General features: G+C 38.3%; 1 protein-coding gene across 1 annotated transcript in view; it reads left to right on the top strand.

Annotated features, from left to right (window-relative positions):
* LOC109405114 (ras-related protein Rab-11B) overlaps positions 1-26,356 on the top strand; it is a 39,070-nt gene extending 12,714 nt beyond the window's left edge. Inside the window, exons 3-5 of the mRNA XM_062846338.1 lie at positions 19,083-19,204; positions 19,273-19,621; positions 24,734-26,356. Of these exons, the coding sequence (XP_062702322.1) occupies positions 19,083-19,204; positions 19,273-19,621; positions 24,734-24,870 (608 nt within the window). The 3' untranslated portion in view covers positions 24,871-26,356. The remainder of the gene's footprint in view (positions 1-19,082; positions 19,205-19,272; positions 19,622-24,733) is intronic.
* Positions 26,357-26,698: the final 342 nt, after the last annotated feature.

Genomic DNA, 26,698 nt, shown 5'->3' with positions numbered 1-26,698 from the left:
AACGGCTTCGTGCCGCGAGCCGAAATATGCAGGGATAAAGACGGAGGCCTCTTGACGGACGGACGTGAGGTGATCGAAAGGTGGAAGCAGCACTTCGATCAGCACCTGAACGGCGTGGAGAACGTAGGCGCGGGAGCCCACGGCAACGGAGGAAACGACGACGCCAGTGCAGCGGAGGACGGAAACGAACCAACTCCCACGCTGAGGGAAGTTAAGGATGCCATTCACCAGCTGAAAACCAACAAAGCAGCTGGTAAGGATGGTATCGCAGCTGAACTCATCAAGATGGGCCCAGAAAAGTTGGCCACCTGTTTGCATCGGCTGATAGTCAGGATCTGGGAAACCGAACAGCTACCGGAGGAGTGGAAGGAAGGGGTAATCTGCCCCATTCACAAGAAAGGCGACCATTTGGAATGTGAGAACTTCAGGGCGATCACTATTTTGAATGCTGCCTACAAAGTGCTATCCCAGATCATCTTCCGTCGCCTGTCACCTCAAACAAATGAGTTCGTGGGAAGTTATCAAGCCGGCTTCATCGACGGCCGGTCGACAACGGACCAGATCTTTACCGTACGGCAAATCCTCCAGAAATGCCGTGAATACCAGGTCCCAACGCATCACCTGTTCATCGACTTCAAAGCGGCATACGACAGTATCGACCGCGCAGAGCTATGGAGAATCATGGACGAAAACGGCTTTCCTGGGAAGCTGACTAGACTGATTAAAGCAACGATGGACGGTGTGCAAAACTGCGTAAGGGTTTCGGGTGAACTATCCAGTTCATTTGAATCTCGCCGGGGACTGAGACAAGGTGATGGACTCTCATGCCTACTCTTCAACATCGCTCTGGAAGGTGTGATGCGACGAGCCGGGCTCAAAAGCCGAGGAACGATTTTCACAAAATCCGGTCAATTTGTGTGCTTTGCGGACGACATGGACATTATTGCAAGAACATTTGGAACGGTGACAGAGCTGTACACCCGCCTGAAACGCGAAGCAGCAAACGTCGGACTGGTGGTGAATGCCTCAAAAACAAAGTACATGCTGGTAGGCGGAACCGAAAACGACCGGATCCGTCTGGGTAGTAATGTTACGATAGACGGGGATATTTTCGAGGTGGTGGAGGAATTCGTCTACCTCGGATCCTTACTGACGGCTGACAACAACGTGAGCCGTGAAATTCGGAGGCGCATCATCAGCGGAAGTCGGGCCTACTACGGGCTCCAGAAGAAACTGCGGTCGCAAAAGATTCACCCACGCACCAAATGCACCATGTACAAAACGCTAATAAGACCGGTAATCCTCTACGGGCACGAGACATGGACCATGCTCGAGGAGGACCTGCAAGCACTCGGAGTTTTCGAGCGACGCGTGCTAAGGACGATCTTCGGCGGTGTGCAGGAGAACGGTGTGTGGCGGAGAAGAATGAACCACGAGCTCGCTGCACTTTACGGCGAACCCAGCATCCAGAAGGTGGCCAAAGCCGGAAGGATACGGTGGGCAGGGCATGTTGCAAGAATGCCGGACAACAACCCTGCAAAGCTGGTGTTTGCAACTGATCCGGTTGGCACAAGAAGGCGTGGAGCGCAGAGAGCACGATGGGCGGACCAGGTGGAACGTGACTTGGCGAGCATTGGGCGCGACCGAGGATGGAGAGCGGCAGCCACGAACCGTGTATTATGGAAGAATATTGTTGATTCAGTTTTATCTTGAATTTGATGTAATACTAAATAAATGAAATGAATGAATGTAAGTAACTTTATTCGAAAACCAATTTGTGAAAGATTCATAAGAAAATATTGAAAATAGGTTAAAAATTGAAAAAGTTATGACAGTTGAAGTGAAAACACCTTTTTATTATTTAGAAAATTCGACTTTGGGGCAATTGTGCCACCTCTAAATCTCAATATTTTTGGCTCTAACTCAGACGTTTCTCTTTTTATTGTAAGTTGCTTTCATAACAAAACGCGCTGCCAACTTCCAGTCAGCATTTCTGAATCATCGCAACGAATCAAGCACCATCTCTGCTACTGTTTGTGTTAGTGAGATCGGAGAAACGTCAGACTCTTGCCTGCTGATTGGCTGCGACGACTCTGACGACGGTGTCATCCGCGACGGATTCAAATCGTCGCGTTCGATAAGAGGGGAAACCGTCAATATGTCATTTGAATCCAAAAGAGCTTGCGAATTCCAGTTTTCAACAACTTTTGAAAAATAAGTATACTCATGTATACTTGTAAATAATGTATACTCATGAACCTAGTCATGAACGTTTTAGGGAACGATAATTGTATATTTATATTCATTGATTCATTCGGCCAAGCCCTGCTCTTTACCTTACCAGTCAGACTGAGGCCTGAAGTACACAAGGTCAAATATTTGTCAAGGAAAGAACCCAAAGAAACAACATCAGTTTGACACGGTGTCAGCCCATTCGGCCAAAGGTCATTAGGCCGAATAATCATTGCGTCCCATTTTTGTCGTTCTATTTCGTGTTCTATGAGCACTTCTACAGTTATTGTGCATTTGGAAGAAAACCGGAGAATGCTGAAACTTCACTGCATTACTAGCGAACTTAAGGTGAGATGGTACTCAGAAACATTTTACCGTTGTGAAAACAAAAGCCAATTTCACACAAAATTCCGGACTTGCTAACTTATTGTGCCCGTGCGCTTACTGTTTTTGGCAAATAAACACTTTCCAGTTTGCGTTTTCGCAGAAAAAAAGACGATCAAAATTACCGAAACAATTTGTCCTATTAACAGCGGCTAGCGTACGGTTTCACCTTAACCACCAACACCACGAGCTCACTCACGCAAAATTTGGCGCGCTCGCACTGACAGACCCTCAGGTGGAATAAAGTCGTGATCGTCGATACAACGTCGGACTGAAAACGAAAACATCAGGGATGCATATCGGGTTGGATGAGGAATGACAGAAAGTTCGGTGAAAACTTCGCTTCGCTAGTCCAACTGGCGAACTCCGATTTGGTGCTGCGATGTCAATATTAACTGAGAGCTTCGCTGTCAATGACCATGTTGCATTGACAGATGCATGTTGCATGTGGCAGAAGATACACTATAACCAAAGAAGTCAATGAAATTTCAATAACCAAAGAATTCAATAGAATTTATAAAATGTTCCTGGACCGACTGGGAATTGAACCCGTCACCTCAGCATGATTTTTTCTTTCTTTTGAAAATAGCTCGTTCTTTCTAGTATCATTGCCAAAAAAGTTTCAGGCGCTGAAACTGCTAATATTCAAATCATATATTTTCCTTTCTTTTAAACATCGGCTATTTTTTCTAGTTTCATTGTTAAAATAGTTTTTGGTAATAACTGTTGAAAAAGGTTAAAACAAAATATCCGTTTCCAGTTTCATAAATACTGAATTGCAATTCATCCTGATGACCGTTCGGCCTAATGTGCTTAGAATTGCGATATCTCTACTCGTTTTCGAGTTATTGAACATAATATGGTAGATTTCCTTCGGGATCTAAAAAAATGGTCAGAAATGCTGATTTTTCTGTTGTTTTTTGCCAATAACTTAGAAACGAGTAAAGACATCGCAAATCTAAGCACATTTTCGGCCCTTTAGGGCCCTAAAATCACCGGTTTTAGTAAAATAGCATATTTTTCGTCGAAAAAAATTTATGTTTTTTTGGTCCCATACCAATTTTGACAACTTTAGGCCCCTTGAGGGACCACTTGCCTTGAGATATGGACTTAAAATTTTCACACGATTATTTTTTAGCTAAAACGATCATTTTTCACTTACGAACTTATAACATTTCTAATTTTTGCAAAGGCCGTCCCATTTTTTAACCTCAACAAGCTCAAATTTTGGGAGGAGGTTTAGAATCAGGTTACAAATCGAATTATCGGTGTGCAGTAAAAATACGATATCTTGAGCCAGCCTAATATGTTCGTACACAGATATTCTAAGTAAGCTTAGGTATATTTTAAAATTTTCATATTTACAGACTTCAAATTCCGGGCAATATCTTACATGACTTTTCTGATTTCTGGGATTCTTACAGACACATAAATACCTTCTCGAATTCACTCTGATGAAATAACTTATTTTCTTATATGCGTTTTATCTATGTAAAAAAATCCCCTACATTTCCAAAAAATCTTTTTCAATGCGCTGCGCTAACTAAAGCATTTTTGTGCTTACGTCTTTTTCGGTTTCCCCCAAATATGAGGGCGGATGAAATCATCAGTATTCTTCTTCGTGCACCCGCACATTCCACAACTCCTCAACAGTATTTATTTACGATACACGACACTTTTGCAGACTTCCCGCCGCGGAGTGAAGCGTAGTGTATAACATGATGGTAAAAATTTGTTGCGCTCTCTATTTCCTCCAATACCGACAACATTGGACCAGCTGAGTTGGGTGGCTCGCCGAAGCACCACTGAACAAACTACGCAATCGTTTCTCAAACACAATGGATCGCGGCTCACTAGGACTTTGGTAGGTCGAAGGCTAAAATTTTGTCAATCGCAAATCACAACAAATTACGTTTACCCTCCTTCTCCGTCTTTCCTTTTCCTTACAAATTCTGCCAATAGTATTGTATTACTTTCAAGCAGAAGTAATTTAAATTTTTCATTTATTTTGACTTAGAGTTTAAGAAGTTTCATACATATAATCTTTGAAGTTATAGTGCAATTTAATTAATTAAGTATTTGAGATTCTGTGGAAACATACACTAACTTCATAGTATTTTAAAAGTTTCATCTAGAATTTAAATTATAGTACATTTATTTTAAGACAGATACGCCCATTTGGATTAGAAGTCAGAAATAAAAAAGTACCAAACTGGTTACACTATCAAATTGTTTGCCGAAACTCTGCAAATTTATAGGTATTCATAATTACATAGAGTATTTTTGTTTTTGTTTTTATTAACATGTATTTTAACATTTAGCTAATTCTACACTTATAAACACATAGAGTAAAAAATGGTTGATCAAATTATTAAATTCTTGAGTTTGACACTGACAGTTCAAAACTACTATCAGGGGGCGTTTTAACTGTGTATTTTTATCGTTCGAGAACCTCCAACACTGTGGACTGTGTGAATACCTAATACGGCTTGTCCACATATCACGTCCCTCTGGGTCGCTTATCGCATTACTTTCCCCATCAGTGTTCGCATTTTTGCCTCTCTTGCAAAGACCACCAAATGGAAAACGACCACCACAATTGGCGTACAACTCAATACGAACGCTTCGCTCGTTAGCTACTTATACTGTTAAGGCGAAGGACTTAGGTCTGCTGATACGGGTAGAGAGAAGAATATTTGTCATTCCGTTCAACACAGCAGAAGTTGACTGCAGTCACCCAAGTCATGATTCATTGATAAATGTCCATGTGTGCACTTGAAGTGGAAAGATTTAGAGTAGGTTTGATGCTCAACATATTAACAGATGATCTCTTTGTTGGATGTTGCTTGCATCAGTTCATCTGTGATATTGAACAGTAGTGGTTAGGCCTTGTAGAATGATTTGGATGCATTGATAAATTGTAACATTGCCATGTCACAACTTTGTTTGATAAAATATTTGAAAAATTGGTCACTACAATCATTTCTTGTCAATGTGGAATTTTGACCTCCATGGAAAAAAAACCTTGAATACAGTTTACTCAGTAGACTCAAAAAAAAAACTCTTATCAAAATCAGTATGTGTCATGTTTCCTCCCACTAATCGACGCAATGTGCTACGGACGTAATCAGTGGTTGTTGTTGGGAGTAAAATTGCACACTCACTCGTAAAAAACAAGCGTACCCGTCCACAAGCCGATTATAAATTTGACCATTATTAGATATGCGTGCTTTACCAGGGGCTTACCTAGGCTTAGTCAGTTGAGCACGTAGTTATGTGCAAATGTTTACTGTTACACCTCCGTTGTATGAAGGGTTAGGTCTTACTTAAAACACGTCCTCAAACAAAATCTCGATGTGCACAAGTGGACAGTTAGGGTAATTCACCAATTGTTGAACAGTTCCACGGTTATGTATGTAGGTAGCCACCATCCTAGCTTGAGTCTTGCTCTGCATGCAGTTCCACTTAACAGTAAAGATCAATTTCATTTCCACCCTGACTTTAACATACCGCTGTATGAAGAGCCAAAAGGGGGTGTGGCGGACCCGTAAGTAGAGATATTACGCGAAATCCGCTGGTTCAAGAGAATCTCCTTCCAACAGTATGACCCTTCTTCTTCTTCTTCTTGGCGTAACGTCCTCACTGGGACAAAGCCTGCTTCTCAGCTTAGTGTTCTATGAGCACTTCCACAGTTATTAACTGAGAGCTTCCTCTGCCAATGACTATTTTGCATGTGTATATCGTGTGGCAGGCACGAAGATACTCTATGCCCAAGGAAGTCAAGAAAATTTTCTTTACGAAAAGATCCTGGACCGACCGGGAATCGAACCCGTCACCCTCAGCATGGTCATGCTGAATACCCGTGCGTTTACCGCCTCGGCTATATGGGCCCTCAACAGTATGATCCAAAAGGATGAATAATGAAATTTACATTACTTGTCAAGCTTTCTACGGTGTGGTTTGTTACAAGAAGGGCGCGTCAAATCCATTGCAACTGTTGGGATATAAGAACCCATCTACAAGGATGTTATAGTTACTTCTCACCACACTCCGGCTGGCAATCCACTCCGTCGTATAGTTTCAATTTCAATGATGCCTTGATGCACCCTCCCTAAGCAAGCTCTCCTTTCCTAATGTTGATCAAGTCTCGCTAATCGTTGAACGCTTCATTCCGGTGTTCGAAATTTCATTTTCAAGTTTCATTGGAGTTCGGAGTGGATTCCAGGGGTGGGAGTGTTTTGGGAAATTTCAAGGCTTCACAGGGGCGAGGGTTCCGTAGAGGATTCCGGAGGATTTAGGGTGCTTTCAAGAAATTTCCGAAGGATTTTCAGAGATGGGTCAAAGTGTTTTCGAGGTTTCAGGTGATATCAGGGATTTTTAGGCGAGTTTGAAAGTGATTTCCAGGTAGGATTTAGAAGGCTTTATATGCGTTTCAAGAAGTTCCACAGGTTTTAACCCTTGAGTGATCGCGCTGTTGTATTTTGTACAACACGTTGAAATAATCTCGTTTTTTGTACTCACTATTTGCGCACTGCTGAAGGTGGTGGTCAACCGCGTGAGTTACGGAAGGTTAAGGGGGCTTTAGGTAGTTTTCAAGGGAGTTTCAAAGGGATGTAAAGCAATTCAGTGCGTTTCTTTTTTTCAAAGGGATTTGGAAGTTGTTCCCGGAGGTTCCAGGATGCTCTCCAAGAGGTTTCAGAGGTGTTTCAAGACGTTTCCGGAAGTTCTATGGCTGTTTCGTGGAGGGGTTTGAAGAAGTTTATGTAGGTTCCAAGAAGTTTTCAAGAAGACACATGCCACCTGCCATGCGGACACTGATGCTTCCTGGAACAGCTTCTAACATCATAACCATAAACTAACTGGTTCGCGCTGATTTCAATCCGCCGTAGCGCATACGTTTTCTTTCAAGGAAGTTTCAGACGTACCAAGGTATTTCTTGGGTTCTAGGGGCCTTTAAGGGAATTTTAGAGAGGGGTTACACAGGGGGTTTTAAGGTATTACAAGGCGTTTCACATGGTTTCATAGAATTTCGGAATGCCCCTTAAACTCCCAAACCCCTAAAATGTCCTTGACACCTTCTGAAACCCTCTGAGATCTCATAGAACACCCACAGTGCGCAGTGGTTCAGGAACCAGATTTACGAGAAAATTTGCATTCAGTGCCTTCAAGTGACTTTTTAAACAAATATGGTTTTCTACAAAGTGGTTCTCAATAAAAAGGCCATTTTTTTTCAATGCACTTGGAAATTAGGGTGGAAACCAAGCTTTCTTATTTGAAACTGATATACGGTTTAGGGCAGTGTATGGATTATTCACACTGCCCTAAACCGTATATCAGTTTCTTTTCAATTTTCAGTTTTTTTCACCAATGGTTCTTATTTTACAGATTTTCATGTAGGCAAGCTAAAATCAACTCTGTAGTTTGTTAAGAAATGGGGCACGTTCGGTGGGGTACTAAATTTGAATTTTTGTATGATGAGAAGGTAAATTCTTCGTTTCTGGAACAAAAACCGTGAGTATTATGAATCCTTGCCTAATTTGATGCTGTTTGAGTCAAACTTGGGGTACCGTAAATGGGGTAACTTTGATAGTTTTTCAGCGAATTTCCTTAATATGTTTCCATGTGAGGCAGCATCCATTTATTACGTAACGCTAAAATCGAGATTTTTAGAATCCCCAACCCCCCTCCGTAACGCTTTTTTGTATGAAAACCCATTTTTTTGTATGGACCGTAACGCTCGGCCATACTCCCCCCTCCCCCTAGAGCGTTACGTAATTTGTGGACGGCGCCTAACAGTATTTCCCCGAGTTTTATATTTTTAAAACAAGTACGATAATCTGAAATATTTTGGGTGACTTTTAGTTTTCCATATGAGCGCGAATCAGATTTTCATTTTGGGGTAACTTTGATAATGCCCTGAAAAACACATCAAATCTTGAAAAATAATCACAGATTGAAATCTTAGGAGTATGAATATGATGAAAGAAGCCTTGTGGAATATATCGAATAGAATTTTTATATCAAAACATTGATTTTTTACTAAATTCTACATATAAAAAATTGTTTGTGGAGTACTGGGTGAAAAACACAGTGAATTTAGCTATCAAAAAAAAAAAATCTTTGTAAAAATACATGTTTAAAAGTTCATCAACATATGATTACATTCTATTCATGGTGAGTTCTCTTATTTTTTGGGTTGTTTTTTGAAGTTTTATTAACAAATTTTGAACAACACAGATTTATCTGCATGAAATTACAAGGGCATTGCATGCTTCTAGGCGTTTATCAATGTATGGAGATTTATGTCACAATTTACAAAATTACTTACATTTCGTAAAAACACACTTCGTTAAGAGATTCAAGGCTAGATTTGGAATCTAATATGATGATTCTAACGAGAGAGTCCATTCATTGAAAAAATAGTTGTAACGCAGTCGTATAGCAGATTGTTTGGAGGGGTTGACAAATGACAAAAATAATAACAATTTTTTATTTTTTGTCCAAAAAGTTGAACTAGGTTTTAATGAAAAAACGTCTAAGATGAACTTTTATGTGTATAGAATTGATCTACGTTTGCCTTTTTATTAACTGGTTGAAGGAATCATAGTTATAAGATAACCTATACAACGCCTGTCGCACTCACGGCGTGTGTATGGGAAAAGTTTATAACAAAAAAATGGGCATCGTCAAATTTTTCGCCATTCAAAAATAGAGGCTTTCAGCTTTCATTTGCAGGGTCCCTCAAAAAAATCCACCGAGGGATCCCGAACAACTTTTTCAGAATACTGTTTTTCCTCATACAAAATGAACGGTTCCAAATTAATCCCTATTTCTACTTAACAAACATACCCAATTTTTGTATGGAAAAGTTCCCCCGATGGAATATTTCGATGTTGGGCTTGAATGAAAGTTGGTAGCGTCAACTTTCACGTAGCGTAAAAATTAACGATGCTCATTTTTTGTAATAAATTTATTCTACCAGACACACCGTGCACTATCAAAGTCACCCGCATTATCAAAGATACCCCATTTTACGGTAACTGTTTTGTTTGACCTTCCTTTTGCATCACGTTGGCAGCAGCTCGCTGACGTAGTACACGGTTTGGGTCAAAAATGACCCTAATGCCAAAGGAGGGTTAAGTTGCAGGAAATGGAGAAAATAGCAACATAAATCATCATCATGAATCATGGTAACCTTGGATAAATGCCGGACTACAATGACAAAAATTTGTCGTTGAGACAAACACTGAAAACGCTTCTTTGCATTTTTCATCGTTGTCTTCGTTACATTCAAACACTATCGGGGATTTCGCTTATTCAGGACGTATTGTTCGTACAGTTGAAAATTTACATTTTCGAGACGCGAACATCCATTTTTCTTCTAGACCGTGCGTCGCACACTGGGGCAGGATTGAAAATACATGGAAAAAACCTCTAGCTCGTCGAGATGTCGAGATCCTCATTTGGTGTCCTCAGAGAAAATATTTCTTTGGACATGGTCGATATTCTGAGCGGAAGGTAATTTTTCTTACGTTATTCGTATAAAAGTCCTATAAGCCATTTTGGCCAAATTGCATTTTAGCGATATGATATCTTCAGCAAAGTTGTTCGGCTATTTATGCTGAAAAAGTTTGCTGAAGACGTCAAATTTCCAAAGCCTACTATTCTTGAGATATTGACCGATTTATGAAATACCTACCTAAAATCGATATTTTTCATTAAAATACGTTTTTAAATAAATTTAATGTCCGTTTTCGAGTTATAATAATGAAAAATACTAAAAATAAAACATGTATCGAGGAAATTAGTTGAAGAAAATAAAATATGCATTGATTTTATATAGAAAGTTCCCGAAAATCACGCAAAATGTATATAGGACGTTCTTGCAGTCGGGCAAGTTTTTTCATCGGCAATCACCTTAAAAATACATTAGCTTTCATGTAAAAAAATTTCACAGACATGATATTTAATGATTTTTTCTAAATTGGGTTTAAAGTTTACTGTTTTGGGTAAATCAGTACAAAATTTATGTTCATAAAATACTACGTTTTAAGATGCCAAGTGAATCATAAAAAGTATAGATACAATCTAGTCATAGATTTAGTTGTTTCTAATCTCAAAACAAATTGTAAAACACAAAAATGTCCCAAATGCCGCCAATAAAAGCATGCCTTGATTTTATCATTCGTTAACGTGTGAATAAACGTAATGTAATTGCGTGATGATTCAACGACTGTTTTATAACACATCCAGATTTTGTAGAGATCTAGACATATGTTTGCTTCCTGTGATGGCCACTAATTTGAAAGACAGCTAAATAATAGAGGAATCAAATAACAAAGAATAGTTATTTATTTGTATATTTCTGAGTATATTTCTGATTGGTAGTTGCTTAGTACGCAAAATATTTAAATATTTAGTACGTACGACTAGGTTAAAATAATTGAAAAGCTTTTCTACATTTTTTACTCACATGCTTTTGAGTTTTTAGATCTTTGAATACATTTATTTATGCTTATAACTCTCTACATTTTTTTTAAATATCTGTATCAAATAAGATAATAATCATACAATCAAAAAATATTCATGATGTGTGACTATATAACGCATTGACGAATGATAAAACCAAAGCATAATTTTATTGGCGTTTGGGACATTTTTGTGTTTTACAATTTGTTTAGAGATTAGAAACAACTAAACTTGTGACTGAATTGCATCTATACTTTTCATGGTTCACTTGGCATCTTAAAACGTAGTATTTTATGAACATACATTATGTACTAATTTACCCAAAACAGTAAACTTTAAACCCAATTTAGAAAAAATCATTAAATATCATGTCTGTGAAATGTTTTTACATGAAAGCTAATGTATTTTTTAGGTGATTGCCGATGAAAAAACTTGCCCGAACTTGCCCGACTGCAAGAACGTCCTATATACATTTTGCCTGATTTTCGGGAACTTTCTATATAAAATCAATGCATATTTTATTTTTTTCAACTAATTTCCTCGATACATGTTTTATTTTAGTATTTTTCATTATTATAACTCAAAAACGGACATTAAATTTGTTTAAAAACGTATATTAATGAAAAATATCGATTTTAGGTAGGTATTTCATAAATCGGTCAATATCTCAAGAATAGTAGGCTTTGGAAATTTGACGTCTTCATTAAACTTTTTCAGCATAAATAGCCGAACAACTTTGCCGAAGAGACCATATCGCTAAAATGCAATTTGGCCAAAATGGCTTATAGGACTTTTATGCGAATAACGTAAGAAAAATTACCTTCCGCTCAGAATATCGACCATGTCAGAATATTTTCTCTGAAGACACCAAATGAGGATCTCGACATCTCGACGAGTTAGAGGTTTTTTCCATGTATTTTCAATCCTGCCCCAGTGTGCGTCGGGCATAGGGCGCTGGATTGAGCACCAGGTTCGCTGTCGAGCGCACTATTGAGTTCTCCAAATTTTATTGCACGAAACCTATTGCAAGCCTATCCATATACGGGAGAACAAAAGATGTTTACAAATTCTTAACACGGGGAATTTGAACACAAATCACTACCACACAGGCATTTGGATTGGTCAATGTCCAACGTAAGTTTTTATGTACAGAGATAAGCGATATTTCAACACACGAACATTAGAGCGATTTTTTCCCCACACAAAAATGCACGTTAAATTTAAGGCTGTTCAGATTGCGTATGTAAATATCACCCAAATGAATTGGGTAAAACGGCTAAATAAAAATTAAACTAAACTAAACTAAAATCCGGGGTAATAGTGCAAATATGTTCATCCAAGTTTCACAACTATAGCTACAAAAAAGGCATGATACATTTAAACGTGATTACCTCTATGAATTTGGAGAAAAGACGATTGTCGTGTGTGGGGAAACTTTGGGTTTCAACCGCGACGACAATTATTTTAGTAAAAAGGACTCTGGGACCATTTCCAGCACCTCAACGTTGTGTTAACGAGCAGATTTTATTTGTAACATGAATACCTAAATAATACGAGTATAGGACAGATCGGTGAAGTACTAGATTTGTAGTAATGAGCTGAATTTTTGTATGGTTAGAAGGTGAATTCTCCGTTTCTGTTAGGAAATGGTGCAAAAAGCGTGGGTAAAGACCGGTCCAGAAAATATGGACGCAGTAAGAAAATACTGGCATTTCAAAACTATTGATGACTAGTTCTTTTTGAAAGCCACTTCCTGCTGGTCAACCTATTTTCTCAACATTTGTATAGCGGTTTTTGCGATTCCAACAGCTTGTTTCAAAATACATGAACTTTCAGTGGAACATCATCGAAAAAATGTGCACAAACGATGTACGGAGTTTGAAAGGTCACTTATGAAATAAACAAAATATGGTAGGAGTAAGTGAGAAAATCGTGCAAGCAGCAATCAGCAAACACGGTGGGGATAACACGTTTAAGCATAAGCAAAAATTGGGTAAAAAATAAAGATTCTGCTAACCCTCGTTTGGATAAACAAATAATGAAGGTGTTTGAGCACAAGAAAAAACCTTCTAAATTACACAAAGCAGGGTATGACCAAACAAGTTACCATTTCGAATTAAAATGTTCATCGTGGCAAAGAATGTTTGAATTTTCGATCCTATAGTAAGCAGAAACAGTCAAAACGAAGCCCGTAACAAGAACTATCGATCAGGCCTAGACAACTAAAGACTAGGTGCGTCCATACTTTCTGGGGCAGTCTTTATTATGATTCATTGCCTATTTTGATGCTGTTTGAGCAAAACTTTGGGCAACATTGTTGTTGTTGTCTCCATTTCTTGCAATTTAAACAATACAATTACCCAAAGTTTTGCTCAAATAGCATTAAATTAGGCAAGGAATCGCCGAAACGTAGAATTCACCTTCTCACCATACAAAAATTCATCTCATTATTACAATCCTAGTACTACATCGAAAATGTCCTATTGCAAGAAAATTATTTTAAAACATGTCATGAGAGATTTATGATGTAATAGTTTCACGTAACCACAACCACAACACTATGCCACACAGTGCTCAATTGCCATTACCGCAACATTAGGCACTACCACAACGAAGAAAACGATGGATAGCCCTACCTATAAAATACCAAAGATAGTGCCAAATAAACGCTAACAGTGCCACCTAGCGGATTAAAAAAAATCAAAACCTTGTAATTTTTGTATAAATTTGGCAAAATTTTCCCATTTAATTTCAACTCGTTGAGCGCCCCCTTAGACTTAATTGTGATGGCGTTATTGTTTTGTCGCATCGTATATCTGTAACTTTTGATGCATTGTTCACTCATACCATTTAAGTGGTTTAATATTACTCAAAACTCACGTAATTCTATAGCGACTCTCAAATTTTAGCAAAATCGATTCATTAGAAACCAAGCACCATATCGTCAAACTTCGCCAGTTTGGAACGACCTTGGGAACGACTCATTCACTAAAATACGAAATGGGATTTAACAAAACATAACCTTTCTTAAGGAGGCCAATTATTATAAAACATATAAAAAAAAAATATTTCTGTAAATCCAGAATGGTTCAAAAGTGCCCATTTTTCTTGTGTCAAATGAAAGGTTTCAATCTACATATATTTTGTTGGAAAAATACAGAAATCAAGCTCCCTGCCCTTCGATTCAGAAAGGGGTATGGGCGCGTTCTGCCAACTTGGTCGAGGCAGATTTCTTGTGTGAACAAGTTCCATACGGACATTCAAAAGTGCCTGAACGAAATATGTCGCTTGTTAGGATCACTTGAAGATCGGATGGAAGATCATTCTCTCTTTTAGAATATTCGCGTTCGTTCATTTGTTGTTTTCTTTCGCGTTCGTGTATTTCAAGTTTATCTACCACTGAGTTTGATGATCGCTGTTAAGACAGCAGGAATGATCTTCTCATCTGCATCCGTTGAACCATTCTGAATGGCCGTAGTGAAAGTATCACCAAAACACTAATAATATTTTTTCTATCTTTTCATGTACATCAAATCCCACGTCCGAGTATTGAGTCGGACACCAGGACATCGAATTAATCAAAGCTAAGTACATTTGATTTCCTTTTTCATCATATATGGAAGGGTTATGAAAGCTATATAGATGGCTTTAGACTTGGGATTATTTATTTTTCTAAACTATTCGGTTGATATAGACAAACACTATTAGTTTCATTTGAAAAATATGCAATAATTGATACCGTTAGTTTTTCACACACACACACACACACACACACACACACACAAATACACACACACACACACACACACACACACACACACACACACACACACACACACACACACACACACACACACACACACACACACACACACACACACACACACACACACACACACACACACACACACACACACACACACACACACACACACACACACACACTTCTTGAAACTTGGTAACATTTCCATTCTTAGTATTTGTAGGAGATCGTTTTGTGGGTGGCTCCTAGTATGTTTGAGTGCCTACAGTGATACTTGGTTGCAAATTTCATAATGCTTACATTTATCTGAATTGTCGGGGTCAACTGAGATTGGGAAGGAGGGTGTAGCATACCATGGTGCTGGGTTGCAAAGCTGACGTGTGATCGATACTTGGACGCACATTACCAACGCAGCTTGACACGACGAAAACTGATTAATTTTACTAGCTGGACAACGTAATTTATGATTACAAAGTAGATATCTTTACAAAGCCAACGTGTGATCAATACTCAATACTTAAATTTCATTATTGGCGTTAATGCCTTGTGTGACATTTTGGACAAATATTTATTATTTGTCACCAGCTAAACAATATTTCCTTGTATAATAACTAGGTAGACATTTCTAGGGCACGTGGAAGAGAATGACATGGTGATGTAGAACCGATAAGACAGCTCAATGATTTGACTGTACATTAGAATAGATAGCTAGGTTTTGTATGTCGTATCATGGGAAGCCCATGACATATTAAAAATCATTGTCTATAGTCTATCATTGGGGATAGCGCCAGTGCTGTAGGTGGCTACCAACATAGGTGTTATCGCAGCAAGGGTTGTTGTCTTTATTTGGTATTTGACCGTCATAGATTCGATTAAACATTTAACAAAATGTTTCTTGGTGGTAACATTAGTATAGTTGTAGACATAGACGGCATGTTGTACTATATGGTATTTCCAAGAATTAATTTGCTTTTGGACATGACCGTTCATGGTGCTTCAGATTTCGTAGGTAAACATTTTTTTTTTTCAAAATAACTTCAAAGACTTGACATGACTGAGGGCTGACATGATAGGAGAGAAAATGCAAAAATTTGATTAAAACTACATAGGCACAATGTAAAAAACTAGTGTTAAATTGGGCAACATAGCCTATTCCGTCTAAGCATTGGTCTTTGTAGAGATGAAATGTGAATAACGGGTTCAGCCTTGACAAATAAGCTGTCACGCAGCTCCAACTGAAAACCCATAAAAAAAAAAAAAAAAAAAAAAAAAAAAATACAGAAATCAAGCTAATATTTGATTTTTGCATTAAAAATAGCACTGGTCAAAATAGAAGCACTGCATCAGTTTTGGCAATAGTCATAACTTTGATTTCTATTTTGGTGAATCACATGTAGGGTATGTGTGCCATCAGTAATCTCATGCTCCCATTTCCATCCTATTCGAAAACAAGCGATTCCGGCACCGATTGACTCCGTTCTTTTTGTTTTCATGGGTGCTCACTTCTAACAAAAAATACAAAAATAAGAAACAAAACAAACAGCGCTTCAATCCTTTGTTTTTCGTGGGATGAAAATGGGAGCCACATGCTTAATAAGGGAACCAATACCCTATTTCTTATGGAAGTGACGAAATCAAAAGTGCCCTGGCCAAAGTAGACATAGGGCTTATTCAAATATTACGTAACGCAAAATTTGACAATTTTAGACCCCCTCCCTCCCTCACGTAACAACTTTTGTATGAGCGCTAGATCCCCTCCCTCCTCACTAAGCGTTACGTTATATTTGAACGAACCCATATGGGAGCTGTTTTTTTTAAGGACAATTATTTTTTCTTGCATTTTTTAATCAAACTCTATGATTTTCACAACCTTAATTATCATATTATAGTAGGATCTAGCAGTACATTTTTTTGCTGGTTTAGATCGCTCGCAACAGGCTGAATAACGCACCATGGCCAAAACACCCGACTGGCCAAAACTGATACTTCTACCGTATGCAACTGTTTTATATGTTTTGCAAAACATGATCACAACCCGAAGCACGAGCCTTTTGAACGACTTCAATACATCTCTATCCCCAATCAGCTGCCGTGACGCAAGTCAAAAGTCCATCCTTCTTATCAATCGTCGCGATTATGGCGGCGATACTTTCCACTAGATTTTCCCATGTAGGTTACCCATTTATAAGCAACTATTATACACTGTGTGAGATAACCAGTGTTCGCGATCTGCTGCATACTAATCGCTGTTATTGCGCTACCCACTACTCTCTGTTTATTCACGCGACTGAGATGGTCCGGTGTCTGGCTGGATAGAATAACATTTGGAAAGCGAGCGTCTAAACGACGTTTTTTTATTGATACAGTGCTATGATAAATGTGTTTCTGGCGTTCGACCTATTCAAATCGAACGCCAGATTTCTTTCATTTGTTTCAAACATGCATGTCTGATTGCTTTTGGAGTAGATATTTCAATCTTAAGTTCATGTTCAAGATAAATTCTATTCCAAGATTTTTAAACCTAATAGCTTTTTTAAATCTACCTAACGTGATACATAGCTGTGGTAAAAGTTAGCTTTATGTTGGTTTTCCATTCCCAATAAAATTTGATAACTGTGCCCTTCTCAAATGTTAGAATGGAAAAAGATGCTAATATAGTACCAAAAGGGGCGTCAAATATGGGACATCATCCTTTTGCAGTACATACAAGGTGATAATCCTCGTCTGGCTTTGCATATCAAGTAGCAAAAGTCGAGACATCGAGTTACGGCAGCTATACCCGAGCGAAGCCGTCATAAGCGTTCTACACGGGTAATTACATTAAACTCAACTTTAGCATACCAGACTAGCATATATCGATATAAACAGTGCATGCTGGCTTAAAAGTATTATTGTCCCGGTTTCTTCGCTACTACTGCATCATCCACGTTAGTTGTTGCAAAATGGGTAGTATACATATATCAATATCGATTTCAAGCATCGCCAGTTCGATGGTCGTATCTTTCGATTACGTTGATGTAGGTGATAATAATTTTATTACGGATTGAAGAATATCTCATCTCCAAAGATTTGGTAATGCGGTAATGCGCTCTTCGAATACAGCACACACGAAGGAGTTGATCATCTGACAATGATCTAGTCTTGCTGTTATAATTGGTTCAATTACTAGTACGCCCTGAAATACTGATTTCTCGTTGTCAATTCAGCCACGTCTTTCAATTCTGGGTGACTAATCATGCAAGAGTTTCTTCTTTATCTTATCATGGAACAGCGTGCTCACAGTGTGGTGAGTTAAGCGTTGTCGTCGTATAATTTTCCACGTTGCGCGTTCACGACAGATGACGACACTTTGACCACGACGACGACCGATGACTACGTACCTACGACAGCGTACGACAACTGATTTAGCTATCAATTGCCGAGTCAGTCCGTTAGTCACTCCGTACTAGCGCCATGTACGCGGTGCTGACTTAAACCAATTAACACGCTCTTGAGACACCCACTACCCTAGTATTTACCGTTGAACGGAGTTCCAATAGAACATTAAGAGGGGTAGTAAAATTCTGCTTCAGTTTTAGAATCAACTTACTATACATAAAAAAGTTGTTTTTCAAATACTGTTCAGGCTCACTGTAATGGTCGTTATACGGGGTGTTTGGTATTAACCAGTGTTACGTCTGAGATGATATGATAGTAGATAAAAGCTATTCAACAATTCAAGCCTAACTTTACCAAACACCGTATGTAACATATGTAAACAAAAAAGAGATTTTTACATGAGGTGCTGAATTTCTATAAGGACTACTTGAATCACTCACCTTTGGGGATGATTTGTGAAAAAACAATTGGATTTTTTTACTTTTCTGAAATGGTTAATGTATGAGTTGCTATGGGCATAGCGAACTTCCCCTTCGATTTTCTCCGTTCGTTGATTTGGTTAGATACGTTGTTTGGTAAAGTTAGGTTTGAATTAACTTTCCAATAATTATTTGTTTAGAAAAGTGTATTTAGAGAATCTCAATTCTATAATTCTACAATTCCACGATTTTTTTTAGAAAAATTTATAAAAAATATCAACATTTTTTGTATGATTAGAGTACACACACTGTTTAACGGTACGTTGTTGAATGCTGGCTTTGCAGAAGATTGCATGATCATCCATGCCGACGAAACAACCTTGACGACAGGAACACACGTTTGATTGTAGTTTTCCCTTTCCCTTTCTCTCTTTCAGTTGTGCTAATTGGAGACTCCGGCGTCGGTAAAAGTAATCTGCTATCGCGATTCACTAGGAACGAATTCAACTTGGAATCGAAATCAACTATAGGAGTAGAGTTTGCTACCAGAAGTATAGAGGTAGGTTTCTCATACTCGTGTAATTCCAAAGGAACTTCTTCTATCATGGTTTTTCTCTATCCTCGTAGGTCGACGGCAAAACAATCAAAGCCCAAATATGGGATACGGCCGGTCAGGAACGCTACCGAGCGATCACGTCCGCGTACTACCGGGGCGCAGTGGGCGCTCTGCTCGTATACGACATAGCGAAGCACCTAACGTACGAGAATGTGGAACGGTGGCTGCGGGAGCTGCGTGACCACGCCGACCAGAACATCGTGATCATGCTGGTCGGTAACAAGAGCGATCTGCGGCACCTGCGCGCGGTGCCCACGGACGAGGCGAAGGGATTCGCCGAACGGAACGGCCTCAGCTTCATCGAAACGTCGGCGCTAGATTCGACCAATGTTGAAACCGCATTCCAGAACATACTCACAGGTGAGTAACGGACGGCATTCGATAACACATTGCTGCTCAGATAGAATCAGAAATCAAGTGAATTGTAGGCTGATCAGAAAGTTTTCACAGTTTAAAACCAAGAGGGAACTAATAAGTTGTCTTCAATAATTGACAGCGATGATTATTCGAGAGGCTTCGTAGGGATTCCTCTTGCTTAGAGTTGCTACGAGATTTACTCTTAATGGAAAGAGTTTTTTTTTTTCAAAATTCCCCTACTATTTCCACCCGAGATTATTACCAGAAGTTTTTTTTATGAAATGTTCCAGTTTTTCTCAGGATTTCTTTCAAAAATCCTCTCGTAGTTTATCCCGTAGTTATTCTCGGAGTTTTTGGCGAGATTCGAACAGGATTTCTTCCGCTATCTCTCCGGGAATTTCTTAGAAGTTTCGTAGTCTTTCACAGGAGTTACTTATTTGATGCTCGATGGGCTACAAATCGTAGAGATCTTGTGCCCAACCCACCACCGCAGGTTGCCGTGTTTTTTTCGCTTAATTATATCCATCTCTTTATATAGGGGAAATTACCTATTCCCGGCTGTTTTGTTCTCTTCGTCTTCGGGGGTTTTTCGAAACCTATTGAACTCAGAGTTGGTCTCAAATCCTTCCCAACTAAGCTGAATTATATGGCCAAGTTTCAGGCAATTTGACTGACAAAAACCACCCATGACGAAGAGAACGTACCTGCCGATAATACCCTTTGTCACCCTATTTAGTAAAATTCGTGTTTATGTGACGCCACCAAATTCCGCCCTCCAGTTTACCGCAGTATTGTTCGCAACACTTACTTATTGTTCGCTCGAAGACTCCAAAGGCTTATCAATCAGCTTTTCTCAATGTCCACGATTCATGGCCGTATAAAGCGACCAGAATAAACGAAGTCTTGTACAACACGAGTAGGTCTTCGTTAGCAGCTTACGGGACTTCAGCTGATTTTGCAGACCAAAATAGGGCCGATTCGCAGCCGCAATCCGTTTTTTCACCTCGCGGGTCACTAGAGTACCAAAACAAACAAATTCGTCCACAACATCAAATGTTTCACCACCTAGCACTACTTCTTAACCACTACCCCGACCGGACCGACGTTGACCACCAGCAATCATGCACTTGGTCTTTGTTGTGCAAATCGTAAGTCTGATCCTCGTAGTCTCCCTCCTTAAAAGTATGAACACCTCTTCCACGACCCGACGGTCGATTCCGATGATGCCGATATCGTCCGCGAAACCCAGGAGCATATCCGACAGCGTGACAATGGTTCTGCTCATTTGCACACCAGCTCTTTTTAACGCTCCTTCCAATGCTATGTTCAACAGCAAGTTCGAAAGAGCATCGCCCTACTTCTTGTCCGTCTAAGGTTACGAACGATAAGGAAATTTCATCCGCAGCCCGTACACTTGATTTCGATCCGTCAAGCGTCGCACGAATCAGTCTAATCGGCTTCGCCGGAAAACCATGTTCGATCATGATCTGCGAGCTCTTCACTGAATCGTACGTCGCCTTGAAATCAATTAACAGATTATAGGTCTGCACGTTGACATTTATCGAGAATTTCGTGCAGGGTGAACATCTGATCTGTCGTTGATCGGTCTTCAAGAAAACCCGCATAATATTCGCCGACGAAGGACTCCTCAATCGGCCTCAGCATGTTCAACAGAATTCCGGACAAAAATTAGTACACCGAATTGAGATGTTATTTCCCCTTGTATTTCTATATAGTTCTCGCACTACAGTTGACGCCCTTTCTTGTATAGAGGGCAGATAAGAATATCTAACCAAGTAGCAGACAGCTCTTCCGATATATTCAAAATAATAAGAGTCTAAGAATCGATACAGCTGGAGAAGCTCGGACGGGAGTTCGTCCTTCCCAGCAGCCTTGTTGTTCTTCAGCTCTTCGTCTAGCGTTGGAGAATCCACAGCCTGTCCGTCGTCGTCGATTCGAATTATGTCTGTCGATCTTCCATTCCCACCGTTCAACTACAGTCAGGTTTTTTTACGCGGGGGATACGTACCGCGTAAAAAATATATATATTAATTATAAATTTATTTGGAATATAAAAAAACTTTACGATTTGAGTGTTCCTGAGGCGACTTGAAAATCGATGTTTTCACTAAAAAATTATCATAATTTTATGTTATAATTTTGAGCGTTCATTCCGCTTGATTGAAGTCATTTATGAGTTGTTTATGAGATAGTCTTGTAATAAAAAATAAATAACTTTTGAATGCTCCAAAAATACGTTCAAAATTATAGTTGACCCATCTTGCCCCGCGGCCGTTTATATGGAGATTATATGGAATGTATCGCATAAGAAAAATGGTTAAAAACCATTTTATTTTTTATTTCCAATGAGAGTGAATAATTTTTCAATCAATGGCCCAAACTTTTGTATATTCATGCTGGTCATCTAACAAAATTATTATCATAATCAAAACATGAGTAATGCGCCCGAAAATGGCACTGACCCATCTTGCCCCGCCCCACCCTATATATTTTATGATACTTGAATAATTTTGAATTGTTGAAATTTTTCAACCCCTATCATTTTATCATTAAACGATGACTACTTGTATAGTTATTATTGCACCAATGGACAACGTATAATATGAATGATGCCATGAATAGTATTTTTCTATGCGGGCAGGAGATATATCGTAGATAACTTCTGGAAAATCCTGAAAAGAACTTCAGGAGTAACTATTACGGAATTTTCAAGAGGCACACACAATGCTGGGACGATTTTTGATAAGGGTTCTGAGAAGAACATTGACCCGTAAACATCTTTCAAAGAAATCTCGGAATCAACTACCTGAAGCCTGGAACAAATCTGAAGTAAATCGTGTGAAAAACGTCATGGGAAATGTTAACAATAAAAGAGGTGTGAGAGATTGAATCTAGATGAGTGAAAATTACATTTTCACCATTGCTGAAAATAAAGTTACATTTATTAAGTGAAGAATAGGTTAAGAATTAACATATGGTATGTGGGGGCAAGATGGGTCAGGGGGCAAGATGGGTCAGTACCGTTTCCAACCGTACTATATATTTTTTGAATCTTTCAATAATTTTCTCAGATGAACGAAGTGGATACACAAAAAAGTGAAATATTGTTTTGAAAATTCTTTACGTTCCTTGCACAGAAAAAAATAAAATATTTTTTCGTTATACTCCTTATGCTATACATTCCATATAACTACGTGTATTGTGTAGACGGGGCAAGATGGGTCACCCTAATTTTTCAGTATGTTTGCATAGTTTTTGAAAATGTTTTATTCTTCATTGAAAAGCTACCCAAGTAACCACAAGCATTATATCATAACATTAATTCAATCGTATTATAGTTTAGCTAATGAGAGATAACTTTTATTCTACACCTGTCAAGTAATAAAGCGTTTACTCTACATTATGAAAGCATTGAAGCATTATAGGATTTTGACAGTTCGGTATAGTTCTATAGCGACGTTGTTTAATGCTTCATTGCATTGCCATGTTAAAAGCTTTATGGCAATCAATAATGCAAGGATTTAATACTATATATATGTGTTTACATGTGTTTGCATATGCTATCATCGTTGTAAACAGAAAAAAATACTCTCAGTTCGAAAAACATCTGTAAAACATTTTTAGAAACATGACTATTCAAAAGAAAAGAAAAACAAACCCAAATTCTCATGGATAGCTGCGTAGAACTTGGATTATTATGCTCAGAAGTTGCTGTTTGAAAATTTATATTGCGTATGTTTTTTTTGGTTTCTGCTTGGGACTTGAAGACAATCAGATGCTGAGGGAACAAAAACTATGTGGGTTTTCTTATTTAACATAGTGCCCCGATTTCATAAAAGAAATGATAGAAGTGAGCACGTATGAAAACAATAAGAACAGAATCAACACAGACTAATTTATATCTTTCTATTATCTTCGTTTGTGGAATCGGTTCTGTAATCGCTTGTTTTCGAATGGATTTGGGAGAGTAAGATAACTGATGGCATTCAGACCCTAGCACAACTTTTTAGAGCTGCTGAAAACACAACTCAATAAAGCACGAGCTGAGTATACGTTACTTTATGTTGCACATTTTTCCAGATGCAAAATACATGGTAGTCGTAGCACAGCGTTAGCGCATCCAAGTTTCATCGCGGTGCAGTTTCAGCAGTCTAGGTTCAATTCCCGAAGTAGAATAAAAATCATCAGTGTGAGAGTATCGGAACAGGTATGAGAAGATAAAAATAGACAGACAAATAAAAAAAATACTTTTTTCTTTTGTTGACATGATGCCTTAAGTATGCATTCCATGCTATTTCATTGCATTAGCTATATGGTACAAGCATTTTATATGCTTTAGCAATCGCCACAGTAAAGCTTGCTTTAAATCAACAATAGTAGCGCCACTTTCGACTTTAAAACTACTTTAATGGTACCTATATGACAAAACAACTTTATATCGCATGTCATATAATATACTATAAAGCGAAATTAATGCTCTATATCCAGCGTCATGGTTACTTGGGTATTCTGTGACCTACATTATCGAAGCAATTAGAGCACTGAGAGTTTGTGAAACTATTTTTGAAATTTTCTTACAAAAAATATAGGTTTTCAAAGTCCGTTCATGGCTACCTGAACAAAAATCTTCTAGTTCTGAGAATAATCTACCGACATGTTTCAACACTTTTTTCATGTAATCTTTTACGTCTGTGAAGCTTAGATGTATAGAGAAAAAATAGAAGATATAGTATTTTTTGTTGGAGAAAAATCGAGTTTTCTGATAGCTGACCCATCTTGCCCCCGTAAAAATGAGGTGGGGCAAGATGGGTCATGTTTTGAAAATTGCTTGTCAAGAAGCAGGTTTCAAACTTTATGACCTTTCTATACTTTCATATCATAGCTGACTAGTGTATCTGAGAGTCGTGGTAGAATACAGAGAAATGCAATTTATATTCAGACAGTTATAGGGGTCAATTTCTTAGGTGACCCATCCTGCCCCCACTTACCATACACAATGATTAAAACCAAAATAAAAAAGTTAAATACAAGTTTTTTCTCCTATACGCATCACATAAAAACATTACCACCCGTATGCTTGTTTAAAATTTTCAGAAATCTATCGAATTGTGTCGCAGAAACAGATCCGAGACCCTCCAGAAGGCAGCGTGATTAGACCGAACCTGGAAAACATCGACGTAAAGCCGACCAACCCAGCGACCGATTCGGTGCGAAAACAATGTTGCCAGTGACCGCCACAAGCAGAAACACCACGATCTGTTTTTAGTTCTGCTACTACAACCACTAGAACTACTACTGCAACTGCATCTACTACTATTACAACTACAACTATTACTACTATTATTATTACTGCAGCAATGGCAACATCAAGCAAGATCTTTCTCAATAGTAATAATAGTTTCGGTAATATGCTTTTGATTTGAACACAAGAAACCCAAAACCTAAAGCAACATGAAATGAAATGTTATTGATTGAAAACAAAAACAACACAAACACCCCTTCCCATACCTACTAAAGAAACAAAGAAAAAAACAACAGAGAATAAAGTAGTCAAATTGGGAAACAAACAAAGAAAAATACCAACTAATTAATTAACACACATACTACTATTATCCCTCCTTAAAACGAAAAAAAAAAACAAATCAAATGTCAAAATAAGAATTTTTCGCAGTACTAGATGTCCAAACTTTTCAGCGAGAGTAGTCGTTGAACATAAGTATTTGTTGTTTGAAAAAAAAAAAGTGGAACCGAAGAGTGCTAATCCCAATCTTTTGTATTTTCTCAACCATGGCTGTTCCCTTTGCAATGGAAATTTTCTCACGCAAAAACAATGAAAATAGTAAGAAAACGTCATTTTTCGTTTGTGATCGACATGAAATTGATGTTTGCACATTGCTATGGAAGAAAATATGTTCACGCAATCGTTAACAAAACCTCTATTTAGTTTTGCTATGTGACGTCACGGATGAGATGTTGTGTTCGTGATGATGAGATATGTTCATGTCCGATATCCATCGGAGGTTTGTTGGAAAAGGTTCATCAGTTATGCATAATTGAATTCATTGTACAAGAAATACCCGATTTCCTTAGACAACAAGAAACATGTAGAAGAGCTTATCAGCTTACCAAGTAAACAACAATTTATTTTAAGCGGACTAATGGACTTTTCAATGTTAAAAAAACGCTGATAGGTCAAGAACTTTGTTAGCTTGAACACCTTTTTTTGACTCGTGAAGTCATCTGGCAGGCTCAGAGAAAAAATCACAACAGACTGGCTCATTCGTAACCATTCATTTCGGATCTAGGACTGACAGAGCGAACGGATGAAAGTGTTTCTTATTTTTTTGTTTTTTTTTTCTTCGTACAATTTCGGTGAAGTTCGTACCGGGTTGGAATATTTCACATGCAGAGATAAATCACACAGCAGAAATGCAACGCAAGCTAGTAGAAATTTCGCTTTAGTAAAAAAAGGCTGCTTTATGCTGCAGGAAAGACGTAATATTCGATATGAAGATGCAGATCAACCGCATATACAGATTAACACGCATGCAACAGCAAAGGAAGGAAACTGAAGTCGCAGTAAAATAAAGTCGTATAAAACACACATAGGTGATATGCGGGAGGAGAATGAAGTATATTTTAAATTAATTATGATCAAAATGGTAATTACAAATAAAATTCACTTGGAGAATAAAACGATACGCTTTGGCGAGTGTAGTTTTCTTTATTTCTTCCCTCTCAGTACGAGAAAAGTTGCGAAATTGAAGAGGTGAGTATAATCGAACCGCATTATTATTCATTCAAATCATCCCAAATCCAAACTGTCCTATTTTGTAATTGCTAGTTCCAAAATATGTGCTTTTTTCCAAACTTGTTTGGTATTTGTTATTTTATGTTCATCACACGCACAGTTTCTTTGTTCTGTTAATATTCTTCCTTATTTGAACGTTTTGCCAATCTTGTCCATGTGCAATGGAGTTTTGTTAGTTTTCTTTCATTTTATTCATGGCCTGCGGAAATAGAAACAAAAACATATGCTTCAAGTTTTAAAAGAATGCT

The sequence above is a fragment of the Aedes albopictus genome, chromosome 1 (genome assembly GCF_035046485.1).
Source record: "Aedes albopictus strain Foshan chromosome 1, AalbF5, whole genome shotgun sequence".
Lineage (NCBI taxonomy): Eukaryota > Metazoa > Arthropoda > Insecta > Diptera > Culicidae > Aedes > Aedes albopictus.
The sequence above is the reverse complement of the archived record's forward strand: the minus strand, read 5'-3'. Positions and strand labels throughout refer to the sequence as shown.